This window comes from Plectropomus leopardus, chromosome 19 (assembly GCF_026936395.1).
Source record: "Plectropomus leopardus strain MGB_pleo_1.0 chromosome 19, ASM2693639v1, whole genome shotgun sequence".
Taxonomy (NCBI): domain Eukaryota; kingdom Metazoa; phylum Chordata; class Actinopteri; order Perciformes; family Serranidae; genus Plectropomus; species Plectropomus leopardus.
In genome coordinates, this window is record NC_142194.1 from 11,000,057 (window position 1) to 11,014,472 (window position 14,416).

The following is a 14,416-nucleotide window of genomic DNA, read 5'->3' on the forward strand; positions in this document are numbered from 1 at the left end:
TTTCAGTTAGTTTTCATTTATTTCTATTTTTTTAAATGTTTTTTTTAAATTTAATTTAACTTACTCACACCTACTTTTAGTTTTTAGTTTTAGTTTTCTATAATATCCTTGTTACAAAGAGAGGTGACGAACTAAGATAACTGATGTAAACTAATAGAGATGATAATAAAGATTTGTAGTTATTTGGAGTTGTACCAGGGGAACTCATGGCCTCAGTATTTCAAAATTTCTGGCTACATCCCTGTTTTTTTTTCTGTTGCTCTTAAGGTCAAAAGCTGACTCTGATTAACCAAATCTCTCTGAACATGTCACGTGTGCACCCGTGTGGTGGGGCTGCTGTTTGTGCTGCACAAGGTTTTTTTTTTTAACGACAGATGTTTTCATTCTATTTTTTTTTTTACACCATCTGTCTGTGACCAGCATTAAATTTAACACACTTATCATGACTATTGAAGCACACACGGGAACACCTTCACCTCACCTTGTGGGCAGACGGTGCTCTAAATCCTGACTCCAGTGAATGAAAAGGCTTGTGGTCACATTTAGTGACTTGAACAATGTGTTGTAAGAAAGCTCAATGAGATTACGTGTGTCTGTCTGTGACAAGTCGTTCTCCTTTCTTCCTGTGAGCTTGTTGCTATTACTGATGCTTCTATCTACAGCTCTGACCGAAGGATCACTGAGATCACTAGTCCACAAACACTTGTCTTGTAATCAGCTCTCAGTCAATGGGACGACTGTTTCCAAGAATTTGATGCTAATCTGTGGGAGTCATTCTTGAGACAAACCCTGATCTGATAAGGTCCATGAGTAGTTTGTGAGGAAGTACATGATTATGAACAACATTTAATACCTACTAATGAGCTTGTTGTATTACTGCGAGGACACTAAAGAGTTGGCTGCATAAAAGCACTCTTGAGTCAGCTGCTGAGTGAGTGAGTCCAGTGTTGGGAGTAACGCATTACAAAAGTAACGCTGTTACAGTAATGCATTATTGTTTGCTGTAACAGTAATATAACGCATTACTAATAAAATGTCTGTAATGTTATACCTGTTACAGTTACGCGTGTTACAACGCATTTTAACCCAAAATTAAGTGGCTTCTTTTTTTTTAAGAATTCACCAACATCGCGAGCGGGGGCGTGTCTAAGGAGTGGCCCATTATGATTGGCTTTCTGCCCAATCAGTTTGAAGTGTTGACAAGTCAACTGAATTTCCATTTATCTGTGAAATTCAGTCTTAAACCCGAGAGGCAGCAATATGGCAGAGTAACGTCTAACCCGACTAATAGTACAAACAAAAAAACTATTAAAAAGTTTACTCTCACTGGATGATTTTTTATTTTATTTTTTGGCACTTGAATGTTGTTGGCACTTTAAACTTTCTATCATTAACTTTTGGAAGAACACTTTCTTTCAAAAAGTATGGAAGCTTTAGTTTGAATTTGTGTGGTGTCACTCTGTTGTGTTGTGATTGGTAGGTCTATTTATATTTTAAACTAAACTATAAACAGGAATATAAAACACTACAATGTTAGTAATTAATGGCATGGATAGTGGGGACAAAAAAGGCAAATGAAAGCTATGTGGATGTGTGTGCCGGCAGCAGCGCTCGCACTTCATGCCCCCCTGTCAGGGCCCCACTTGGGCCACCCTGGTAAAAAAAACGCCTGGACACGCCACTGATCGCGAGACTTTCCAGCACTGGAAACAATCCCTCGAGTAAGAGTGTTTCCTGTTGTTGGAATTTCAAGATTGAAATAGATCCATGCTGCAGAGACGATTAGACATTTATGAGATGGACAGACAGTCATTATTATAAGTTTGTCAGAGAAAAGGACAAGAGCGTAATAGTAAAGTGCGATCTATGTGCAACACCGAGGGAACTCTCTTTCTACATCGAGCAGCTCCGGTAGCTTGAAGAAACACCTGGACAGGTGCCGTCTTAACGCTAAGCTAACCGAAAGAATTGCACGCGTGGAGAACAGAAAGTGCGGGCAAGACAAAGCAACAGAAATGAAGTTTCTTTTGGTCTGCCGTGCTGCTTGAACCCTGAGAAATTAAGAGACTCGCGGCAGAGTATTTTAAAGATATGCAGCCTTCGTCTGCAGTAGAGCCGCCGGCTTTCAGAAAGCTCGACAGCAAAATTCCAGTCAACACCAGCAATGACAATGTAAGCAAATGTTGCCATAGAAACTGGTTCATGTACAGCATAGGTCAGTTGGCCATCTAGAGTCCCTGTCACCTGGGCATTGCCTATCATATCATATCATATCATATCATATCATATCATATCATATCATATCATATCATATCATATCATATCATATCATATCATATCATATCATATCATATCATATCATATCATATCATATCATATCATATCATATCATATCATATCATGATTGCTGCATTAAAAAGGACCACAGATGCCAGGAAGGCTTGCATCACTTCCCATATTTCATTAGAGTACATAAGATATGTATATGTTTATATATGAGTCAACTAAAACTGAGGTTACATAAAGTTAGTAACTGTGACTTTACAAAGTTGCCAACTCTCATGATCCTGGCGTGTGACGCACGCCCTCACCGTCAGTCTCACGCTGTCATGCTGCCCAGGCAAATCTCATGCCAAAACATTGTGACAGCAAAGATGTTGAACAGTCATGTAATGCAGTGAATGACTTTGACTAATACAGCTAAGTGTTTGATAGCAGAGCAGTGTTTTGTTATCGCGGATCAGACAGCTGATGGTCAAACAGTAGCAAGAGACACACAATCAGAGCGGAGCTTCACCTCACAGCACCAAAGTGTCTGAAACAGCCAAATATTCAGCGGAGCAAAGTGACTCCTTTAGACTTCTACAGGCTACTTTGTTTTAGATTCAACTTTAATCAGACTTTGGATGGAATTATTTAGAAACATCAGGATGCATCGTTCCGTGTCTCATCCAGCCGCTGGCACTGAGCTCTCATTATTATTACCAGGGGCAGATGTAGTGATTTGGGGGGCCTTGGGCCCCTGGGGATCATGAATGTCTGTGCACAGGATTTTATGGTAATCCATATAATTGTCAAAATATTTCGTTTGTGACCAAAGTGGTGGACAGACTGAAATCTCTAGACCCATGCTGCTAACATGACTAATAAAAACTCACTCAGATTTCATTTCTAGTTTGACTGTTGCTTTGAATTAAATGAACGGAATAGCACACTATATACAATGACTCTGATTTGATTTTAATTTTCTGTCCCAGCTTTGTTATTTCCAAAAAAGAGATACCACACATTGTATTCTGTGAAGATGTAGCTGCTTTCCCTTCTTGTCGTGTAATCTCCTGATTAATGCACTGATAAATGAAAGTAATGCCTTCATTAGATAGTGACAACACTGTAATTTAAAAGTCAAATACGTGTGAAATAAATGTGTTATTTTTCTAATTTAGGGAGTCAAGAGGACTATCTTTGGATGCACCTGCGTGACTGTTGCTCATTAGGACCGACTCCTACTCTCTGCAGTTGACACTGAGAGGATTTCACCTGCTGATGACGGCCTGGCATGAAAGTTAGTCCATCTGAGGTTAGTGTGACAGAGAGTACATGTCTCACTGTGGCTTATTTCTGGAGTGCATGCATTTAGCAACTCAGTGCTGTAATCGTTTCTTCTCTGTTTCCTCACTGACGCTTGCTGTAAATGTGGCTTATATTTAGAAAAGCCAGAATGGCATGCGTGTGATGCATGGCAATGGGTGCAACAGCAGAACAAAAGACATCTTAACGCTGGTTTTATTAAAGTGGCTGCCTTAAATAGAGTTCCTCAGATTGCTCAGAGTCAGTCTCACTGTATAACTTCTCATATCAGCACAATGTAAGAAGTGTAAATAACTGCTACATAAATTCCATTAAGGGAATCTCAATGACAATAAATGAATATAAGGAGCTCTAAGGCAAGAAAATATGAGCTCTACCACACTATCTACATCTTTATTTATCAGTTAATTTATTTAAAAAATCATCTGCTTCTAAATGAGCTTAAGTTCACTTTCCCTTAGGTGTCTCCTGTAGTATAATTGCATAATAGAGTCTTAACACAGTGAATGTCTTTCTTACCATATATAGAAGTTATATCACCTCAAACTGTCTCGCTAACAAAAGCACACCCGATTAATCCACTTAGTAAATGCTTCAGACAGCCGTGTCATGAAAGGGCTTTTCTGGATGCTGGTCAGTTGTAGAATTTAGGTGTTTTCCTGGAGCAGAGGGTTGGCTTCTTGGAAAATAAAATACCTTCAACTTTGTGTCATTCAGATATTATTATATGCCCATGTTGTTTATTTTGCTACGCAAATTACCAAAAGAAACCTAATTGAGTAAATGTTATTGGCCTTGAATGCGCAGTATTGAAGACCACATTTACTTTGCATTGTTTGGGATCCTTCATTTGCAATTAAAACAGCCCAGATTGTTATGGGATGGATTTAATTGTAGATTGAGTCTCCAACTTTTTAGGGGGGTGTGGGCAAGTTGTTAAGATTAGTGATGCTGTTTATGCCATATTCCAACCCTACCTATGTTATTTAACTTAGAAATAGCTCCATCATACAGTTTTTGCCCCCTTTTACGTGCCACAAGTGAAAAAGGATCATCCTCAACGTTTGTTGTGTAATGTTATGGTTTTAGGATTATAAGGATGGAGAAGAATTAGATCCTAAATAGGATTTAGGCTCTACATTTTGTTTTAAGTATAATTTTTTTTTACATATTTTTAAGCATTTTATTATCTAAAAACAGCCTAAAAATAGTGGATAAAACTACCGCAAATGGGTTTGGGTTGACCTTGATTGTTTACGAAGTCTTGCTCCGTTGCTGTACACAGCAGCTCAGTTTTTCAGGCTTAAAGATACATTAGAAGAGCAGCAACACAATGTGTTTATTGTAGGTTTTCTAACATGGATGTAGAAGCAGTGCAGGTTAAAGACAAACTGCTGTAGAACAAATGCAGTCATTTCAAAGTGGATAAATTACATGCAGCACATGTTTTGTAGATTTACACAAATCCAACATGAAGCTCCAAATGTAGATTGTCCCAAGTTACTGTCCACTTGTGAAAATATTCTAACTGTACAGATGTTTAAACAAATCATTGTATTTGTAAGTTTTATTGCTGGCATTGTATTTATTGTCATTTGCGAGAGCGTTTTGAGTTTCCTTTTATTTTGATTTCTTAATAACTGGATCAACAATCTTCTGTCCGGTGAGGAAGTGCCACACGCCGCCTCGATAGAACTCATTTCCAAATGAGTAGAGGAGAGCGTTGAAGATAGGATTTGTCTTTGCAACAACTGGAAGCACCTGCAAGCATAAACAAAGATTTTCATCATGTAACTTCTTGATTTAAAGGACAGTTTAACTTTATTACAACTTGGGTCTTATTTTTGCAGTTGTGGCCGTCGTGAACACGTCAGAAGTAACTGTAGATAAAGCAACATGGTGACATTACTACAACAAAGCACCAACAGAGCAAAAAACATGGTCAAATGATCAGACCAGCTGTAAAGAAGCCAACAGTTTGGCCAGATTAAATAAACCAGAAGCCTTCTTTAAATCAAGCCAGCAATAAAACTTACATCCTTCCTTTTTCATCATTCAGACTGTATTTCTCCACAAACTGTTTGACTAAAAGTGCTCACCATTCTTAGCTTGGGAGATACGAGCTTCACGTTCTCAAAGCAGGCGTAGATACACATGAGGACGTAAGGGCCCCAGCACATCAGCATTACCCTCAAAGGCACACTGGTGTTAAACTGGAAAACAAAGTTGATCTTGTTACTTCAGATATTACACATGCAATGGAGTGCAAAAACAGCTTCAGTGGTTAAATATTACAATATTCAGCTAGAAATATAAAAAAAATCAGTTTTGTTGTTTTCAGCTCAACAAGCTACACTGAAGTGTTTGTGCAGTCTGCATTTATCCGCCTCATAGAGTCAATGTTAAGACTGTAAGCTAGCAAGAAATGTTCCAGCACTCACCTCTCAGAAATACCATGACTTGTTGTTTATTTCTGTTTGTACACAGATTAAGTAAATGAGATATAACCCTTATTCAAAAAAGGATGTGACTTATTACATTAGTTTGTTAAATGTTAGTTAATAGTTTATGAATCGTTCATTAACAGTCAAATTAAAACAATGTGTATTTCACTTCACATGTGAAATGAACTATGCTAAGGTTTGCATTCACATGTAAGTATAAAAACAATATTTTATTTTATGAGAATTTTAGAATTTGTCACTTCACAGAAATGTGAGATTTGGCTTCATATGTGAAATCTCAATATGACGTGAAATATGTCACTACACGTGTGAAATGTTTTAATTGAAAGCTTTGCTTTCACATTATAGTTAAAAACATCTTTTGATTTACCATATTTTAATTTAAGATACACACATCATTTTACTGAAACAGGAGATTAGGCTTCACGTGAAATCACACTCACGTGAAATATTTAACTTTGCATCTAGAAGTAACTTTTTTCATTTTCAAAACTTTGCATTTCAGATGTACTTTTTTTCATAAGGGGAGATTTTAATTAGTGATCTTCAGAGGCGGTGGTGGATGTTTTTTTCACGAACACACTGAACACTGTGTTCTACAAGAGCTGCTAAAACAAGTCAGTTGAGTTCAGGTTACATAGAAATGTGCATTTTCTCTGCCGAATCTGATCAAATATTAAAACAAAAGGAAATGTGTTTCTTTAAAAGGGATTTTGAGAATATTGCAGCACATTTACCCTGTGGTGATGGATTTTCTTAAAGTGCTTGTGGATGGAGTTGTAACACGAAACCATGATGAAAACTGGGAAAATCAGGTAGAGCACCACCAGAGTCAGCATGAAGGTCACATAGTCCCTGTTAAAAAAACATAAATAAACATATTTATGAACTGATAGAGATGAAAACAGAAAATGCCAACATTCCAGTTTACAGTATCATTCCTATACTTATACAACTCTACCTGTCCCCTCTGGTGTAGTCCAGCGTGCAGCAAGTCCTCATTGGCTCAAAGTCATAGACGCCCCATCCCATGAGAGGAACAGCAGCCCAGAAGATGGAAAGAATCCAGATGATGCCGCTCATCGTCAGAGTCGTGCTCCAGAAGAGCTTCTGTCCTGCAGGATTAAGACATGCGCAAGGCGTCCTTTGGATGTGAGTAGACATTTGACATATTATTTGGTAGCTATATATAGTTAATGACTCGTGTTGAAATTTTTCCGCAGTTTCTGTTGCAAAAACAAAAGCAAGTTTGACCAAATCTAAATCATTCAGGTTGCTTCTGATGCAGTACTTTCTAAAAACCCTCAAAGAAATGCAATGAAACGCTGAAGTACTCATATGATATATTATTATAGTATCAAGGCATCTGATATTAGTCTCCAGATACCTTCAATTTAGTCTTAAATATCTCTCACTTTTTTGTGTGATTCTGTGAATGAGATGGGTTTACTCTAATAGAGATATTTATTACGCTGCTGCAGTACTGTTGATATGTTGTACTTACTGGTGCAGTACTAGTGATATGTTGTACTCACTGGTGCAGTACTGATGATATCTGTCCCAAGCGATGGCAGCCATGAAACTCATGGACGCCAGGAGCGCTATCATCCCTTGAAAACCATGATAGGCACATCCATCTTGACCAAATGGCCAATATCTAGGAAAGACAGCAAATTTTGATCATTCTCTAGCATGCAGAGGGATGTTGCTTATTTCCTGTATGATGAACAGTGTTTTTAGATGACTACATCAAGCTATAAAAGCATGCTGGGAATGAAAATGTGTGACCCTTTGTAGCCAGGCAATGCCTCTCAACCCTTTGTCAAAAGTTGCATATGAACAAGATCTGTGTGCAGTTAAACCAAAGAATGATACATCCTTCTCAGATTGTTTCAGTCAGCGACCTCAAGAGGTACAAATCCTGTGTGTCACAAAAAAAAAGAGAAAAACTTGATAATTATGTTGCAATCCCTGTGTTTTATCTTTGATGGCTGAAATACTGAAGCGAGAATGCACCTGGGCCCACTGCAATTTTTTGATACTGTATGCACCAGTATGCTGTTGATATCTAGTTAAGTGCTTTATTATTTAAGGTTTTTGTGCTTTCATGCTTCATTTCACCCAGTAAATTCATGCTTTATACAACCACCATGCACACAGTACGGGAAAAATAAGAAGATCAATAGGGACCCATAATGGGTAAATAAAAGGTTTAAGAGGTTTAAACAGGACATACAAAATATGAACGTAGCTACATGTTAATTCATATCCTGTTAGGTAACTTCAAACAGATTTGCTTGAAAAACGAAAAGAACTTAACACAGTGAATAGTAGATTATGGAGTAGATTAAGGATTATGAAACCTACAGGGTTATTTAACATGTTCATTCAATCTTTATTTAAATCTCGAGGAATCACTAAGGGCGAGCTCTCGTTTTCTATGATGCTGAGAGCACATTAAACACAAAGAAAGAGCAAACAACAACAGGCCGAACACCGTTAAAAACCACACGGTATATATATTATTATATACATATTTAATCAAAATAAATAAATATGCCCATGATATAAATAAAAAAAATATTTAATGAGGCAGTAAGATAAATACAAATATATGAATAGGTCAGTACTTTTAAAAATATAAATTAATCAATAGATTTTCATTTTTTTAAGGCCTAGGCTACTTTTATTGACTTCAGGGACTTTTACTTGTTAATTCCACAATTTTTTTTATTTATTTGAGTGGAAGTTATTTTAATTTCACGTTTATTTCACAGCTGACTGAGGCATGAGTGTCTCACAGACTCGCACACCAAAGCATTATCAACTTCTAACCTTACTAACAGTAATTCCTGTGTTGTTATTTTTACTCCCTTAAATACCTATATTTACATTTATTTATATATTTATTGCCTCATTTATTTACATAAGTATTACACAGATTTTGATTTATTTAATTTATATTACATATATGTCACTTAACCTGTCTTTAAACCTTAGTGTTTGCACCTCTGTATATACATATGTATTTCCACTTGTTTTGCAAATGCATTTTACTGCGGTACATTCTTGTTACATCCTGTCTATTCTTGCAACTACTGACTGATGTTGCTTACTTTGTATTTAATTCGTTACATGTTATTCTTTATTTTAACCTACCTATTTTATATGCTTATATCTGGATTCTTTTTTTTTATTTTTACGTCTTGAACTTTATTCTTCTTATTATTAGTAATAATAATAAGAAGAATAATGTATACATACTTAAATTGCATTGTTGGAGGGAGTCTGAACCATGATTTTTAAAGAAACTAAAGCTTTTGTAATAATTGTTCATTTGATGAACTTTTAACTTAAACTTTATTTTTTTTTTTTTTACTTTAATATTGACTTTAGTGACATATCATCATAATCATCATGATACTTGATTACTCAGGAAAAAGTAGTACCTTCGGGGGGGAGGAAAATAAAACTTTAAAATCCGTGTTTGATACCTGAGGTAGCTTGCATACGCAGCTGTGAGTCCATTGATATTCAAACAGAGGTCAGCCACAGCAAGATTGAAGACAAAGAAGTTACTGGGATTCCTCATCTCCTTCACTGTGAGGAAAGACACGATGCTGATGGCATTGAGAAAGAATCCAAGCATGCCTGAAAGTGAAAAAAAGAGAAATGCCTCTTTAATTTCTGTCCTCACACTGTTATCAGTCCTAAATAGTCAACGCAGGAAGCTTGAAAACTACTACATTTCAAACATCACAGTGATAAAAATATCGACTAAATAATTGCATGGTTGGTATTTCCGTTTGTTTTGATAATATAAACACATAGTTTCAAGGTGGACTGTCCCTTTAATTGTGCCAGAAACATGTCTTCCGGTGTCCTCGGTTCACTTACCCCCAACAAGAAGCGCTGTGCCGAATGTAAACATATCAAACTCCGTGAATCCCTCCGGTAATGTATACGCTGCCATGTTGAAAATGCGCAAATTAAACTTTTGCACCAAAAGTTCCTTTCGTTGTTGTTTGGCGCACCACCGTCTCCAACAAAATGACGCCTTATAAAGGCTCTTTCACGTGAAAAAGCACAAAGAGACTAATCTGAGTAAACCCCTTCTGAAATCCCTCAAAGAATGTTCTAACGAGCAGACTTCCTGCAAACTTCCTGCAACTTTGCGAGCGCAAGAAGTTTTGCGCGTTTAATGCGCAACTCTTTGAACTAAAGTTTGTTGATTCGGTGCTCAGCTGCGATGTTTTTTCGTAAATTTAGCCGAAGTACATTTTAGGCTGCAGCAGAAAACGTAATTGGCATTAGAAAACTCTCCTCAGCTGACTGTGTTTGCATTGGTGTGATAAGGAAAAAATGGAAACATGGGAAATGTTGTTCTTAAAGTTATTCAGTAGGCTGAACAGGTGGCTCAGCTCAGCAAATCACAATGTTAGTTCTATACAACATATTTGTTTAAATCATTCTTTTCAGTGGTTTAGCATTGTGTTAAATTATATTTTATTTGATGATTTATAAAACATGTCTATTTTAAAAATATATAAACAGGCAGTCTTACCCTTGACTGAGCCTTTATTGCTTGTCTCTCCCTACCAGAAAGTTTTCCTGATGTTTCCTCTTTTTTTATCCCCTTTAGAGGATTTTTGGGAAGTTTGTCATAGTTTAAATCAGGAGGCTATGGGGAGAGGGTGCTGCATGCTGTAGAGATTGTAAAGCCCTTTGGGGTAAATTTGTGATTTGGGGTTATATAAATAAAAAGATTTAATTTGACTTTAAAGGACTGTTAAGTTTAAGAAGTCGTCCCACCAAATAAAGCTGCACGATATGTAAACAAATAAATGGACAAATAAATAAATAAATGATTAAATGAATACATAGAAATTACATTGCAGTTATGTTTGCAGTAGAGTCCTGATTTTGGTGGGAATGAACAACTCAACAGTTGTAAAGGGACAAAAAAAAAACACACCCAAAAAACAACAACATATTTTCCCTTTGACCTGCAGTGCTTGTTTATCAGTCTTCAGTGTTTTGGTGTGAGCTGCTGAGTGTTGGAGATGTCGGCCGTAGAGATTCCTGCTTTCTCTCCAGTGTAATGGAACTAGATGGCACTTGGCTTATGTTGTGCAATGCACCTGAAAAATAAAAATAAAAAACTGAACAGCAATGTCTCTTTCCAAAGATCATGACTCGCTTAATGAAGATAATTGACAGTTTGTTGTGAGCAGTTTAATGTAAGAACTATTTTCTTTCTACCAAACTACACCCACCGCCCATATCATTGTGCAGAAGGAAGCATGCATCTACTGTTACCTAGGTAACATTACAGCTGAGCTGAGGAAGACGCCATTAATGTTTACATCTCAAGATATCACAAGCACGAGCTTCTCATTCATGAGTGAATGCACGCTTACTTCTGAGCAGTGATGCGGTTGGTGGGTGTAGTTTGGTAAAAAAAAAAGGAAAGTAGTTCCTCCACAAAACTGCTCACAACAAGGTCTGTGGATTATCTTGAGTCACAGGGTCATGATTTCTGCAAAGAGACATTGCTGTTGGCTTTTTGAAAAGCCTAGTTGGCTAATTTGGAACATTTACAGAAATGTCTTTTACTGTGCAATGTCTCTGTAATCCTAAACTGCATAAATATATGTATATATATATTTGGTGCTTTGAGCACCACAAGCCAAGTGCCATATAATTCCATTATAATAGAGAGAAGGCAGACATCTCTATGAATATCTCCAACACTGCAAGAAAACACCAACACCAAAAAATTGTTGATTGATAAACAGTTCTGCAAGTAAGAGAAAAAAAATATATTTTTAATTCTGAAGTCAAGTGTTATAATTTCAGTGGAGACATTTTTCAAGATTACGTCCATGTACAACTTTCTCCCCAAAAACTGCCTTGAATCCTGACTGAAAAATGACTACTTTTTCTTTTAATTGGACTCAAACTCAAGAACAGGTGGTTCATGTACCAGCCTCAGTACAGTAAGTTTAAAAGTTCAAATAAAATTTCTGTAAAAGCATCAGGATCTAATCCATTTACTCGTTTATATCTGAGGATCAAAATAACCCCCAAAAAACGAGGGCATGCAGAAAGTGACCTTTGGCTCTCACGGCAGCCTGAACATTTAAAAATGTAACATTTGGGCAGAGTCTGATTGCACCACTAATCTGCCCACAGATTACCACAAACTCATTAACTATGAAGTAATGATGTGTCCCAATAGACTTATAATACCCTTTCCACAAACGGCCCATATTGTCCAGACTGAAAGCCTGTCCAGTTACAGACTCCCACACATACAGCAAAAACAAAACGAGTTGCAGTGTTGGTTCTCTTCTGCTGCTCTGGTACAAAGGTCTCAGTTTGGTGACTCAAATGTATTTATATATTATAGATAAAATAGACAACTTGGAGAATCTGTATCATAATGTGTTTTTCTGTTGATCTAAATCCTAAGGCCGTGCAGGAACATAAAGCAGTGTCTTTCACAATGCAAATGTTTCTATAAAACAATCTGTTAATCTACTGCAGCTGAGTGTGGGGAAATAAGAGCCGGTCTGAGCCAACGCACTGAGAACATGAATGTATTGGATTGATAAACTGGCATTAATGGCAATCTTTGTTATGGACTCTACACCACCTGGTTTATCCACATGCCAATGTAAAAGTTTTGCATGCTGAAGCACCGTGCAACAAATTCTGCGGCTTTGTAATTCTGTATTTTGACAGATAGAGGATGAAAAAGCTAATCCTTTACAAAAGTTAGCACCATAAAGCCTTAGTTTATTGGAAGATATCAGAAATGCATTTAACTTCTTAATTAGTATCATGTTAACAGGGGGCTAGCCTCAAAAATTTGGGAATGAAGCCCACGACTGTAACTGACCTGAAAACCTGAATAGCCTGTCTGTATTATTTTGTGCTTGCACCCCTGCAGTGGTTACACATTAATGCATTGGCCAACAGTTAATTACATCGTCATAATCTGCTGGTTTTGCAATGAAACAAAGGTTTCTCTGTTGGAAATGCATTTGTGCCAACACACTGAGGATCAGGAGCAAGATATGAAAACTGCATAAATATTTTGGTTTATAAAAGTATCAAATGATAACATCAGAAATGAGAAATAATTGGGAAGCTTTGGAGCTGCTAGCTGCTGGCTAAGACATGTCCATGTTGTGAACCCCGTGCAGACAATCACGCCCCAAACTCAGTAATAATATCCAGTATTACAGTGAATTAAAGCTCCAAAATGAGTGTTTCTGTACAATGAATACTTTTACTTGTAATACTTGTGTACATTTGCTATAGCATTTTGAATGCACTTTTAATTGACTTTTTTAAATTTTTTTTTTTTTTTTTTTTAGTATTTTTACTTGTACTTAAGGATGTGAATGATTCTTCCACCACTGCATGAATTGTTTAGCATTTTTTGACATAAAACTGTGTTCTACAAATGAACATTTCTTAGATTGGAAATAAACATTTTGGGAGTCTTTATTTAATTATCTTTCTCCAGATTTGTCAAAATACATATTGATCATTTCACTAGCAGCTCTTAAATCAGCGATTTTTATTAGGAGAACTCTACCTTTTTTCTTTTTTTTTGCCAGGGACAACCCTCCTGAAAAAAGAAAATAGAACAAAGATATTTTAATAATAAAAGACAGAGAGATGACTGGATTAAAGGATTGGAAATCCCGGCGTACAGTCGTGTCTTTAAACCTCTGTACCTGTAAAAAAAAACCTTAACAGTGACGACACGTCTGTCGCCCACAAAGTGTGTCACACACAAAATGTGAGTAAATGTGTTTTGCATAATACAACTGACAATTATAGTTACATAGTACAGTATGATACCAATATTGCACTAATGATCTTAACATTTAGAGATTATTCTCACATTGTTCTTTGACTTCTTTGAAGTCTTTAAAATGATTCTTTATTTGATACCGAAACTAAGTGAACTACGTGTGGTTACAGTGTGTCATTATCTGGTTTAAAGTTTGGGTCTAATAACAAGAGGCTGAGTGACACATTACAGTAAATACATGCAGTAACTCTCCATTGCCATCTAGTGGTCATGTATTGCTAAACTTTTAGCTATCATGCAAACTGCAGACTGCCAAAGTATTAAACATAGTCAGTAACTACAAAATAAAAAATATACAATGTAAGGACAGTCTATAACAAGAGCAGATTTATGTTTACTGTAGGTCATCCTGTGCTTCATATTAATCTTGTAAGTGTTTTTCTTCTGGTGAATAAATGTCTGTATAATGTGAAATAGGAGGCCTATCACTCCTACAGTGTTTACACCAGTATTTTTCATTATATGTGCG

The 14,416-nt window shown here is 36.6% G+C and overlaps 1 protein-coding gene and 2 long non-coding RNA genes across 3 annotated transcripts in view; 2 read left to right on the forward strand and 1 right to left on the reverse strand.

The window, feature by feature from the left end:
• LOC121959185 (uncharacterized) overlaps window positions 1-3,583 on the forward strand; it is an 18,962-nt gene extending 15,379 nt beyond the window's left edge. Inside the window, exon 4 of the long non-coding RNA XR_006106881.2 lies at window positions 3,447-3,583. This is a non-coding gene — a long non-coding RNA (uncharacterized LOC121959185). The remainder of the gene's footprint in view (window positions 1-3,446) is intronic.
• A 1,328-nt stretch (window positions 3,584-4,911) lies between these two features.
• rgrb (retinal G protein coupled receptor b) lies at window positions 4,912-10,403 on the reverse strand. Its single transcript, XM_042508396.2, has 7 exons — window positions 9,954-10,403; window positions 9,551-9,707; window positions 7,592-7,713; window positions 7,018-7,171; window positions 6,794-6,911; window positions 5,691-5,804; window positions 4,912-5,352 (listed from the first exon to the last, which is right to left on the reverse strand). Exons 1-7 carry the CDS (start codon window positions 10,027-10,029, stop codon window positions 5,212-5,214), a joined length of 882 nt encoding a protein of 293 aa, XP_042364330.1. The 5' UTR covers window positions 10,030-10,403; the 3' UTR covers window positions 4,912-5,211.
• Window positions 7,031-14,416, forward strand: part of LOC148186315 (uncharacterized) — a 57,069-nt gene continuing 49,683 nt past the window's right edge. Inside the window, exon 1 of the long non-coding RNA XR_015774912.1 lies at window positions 7,031-7,208. This is a non-coding gene — a long non-coding RNA (uncharacterized LOC148186315). The remainder of the gene's footprint in view (window positions 7,209-14,416) is intronic.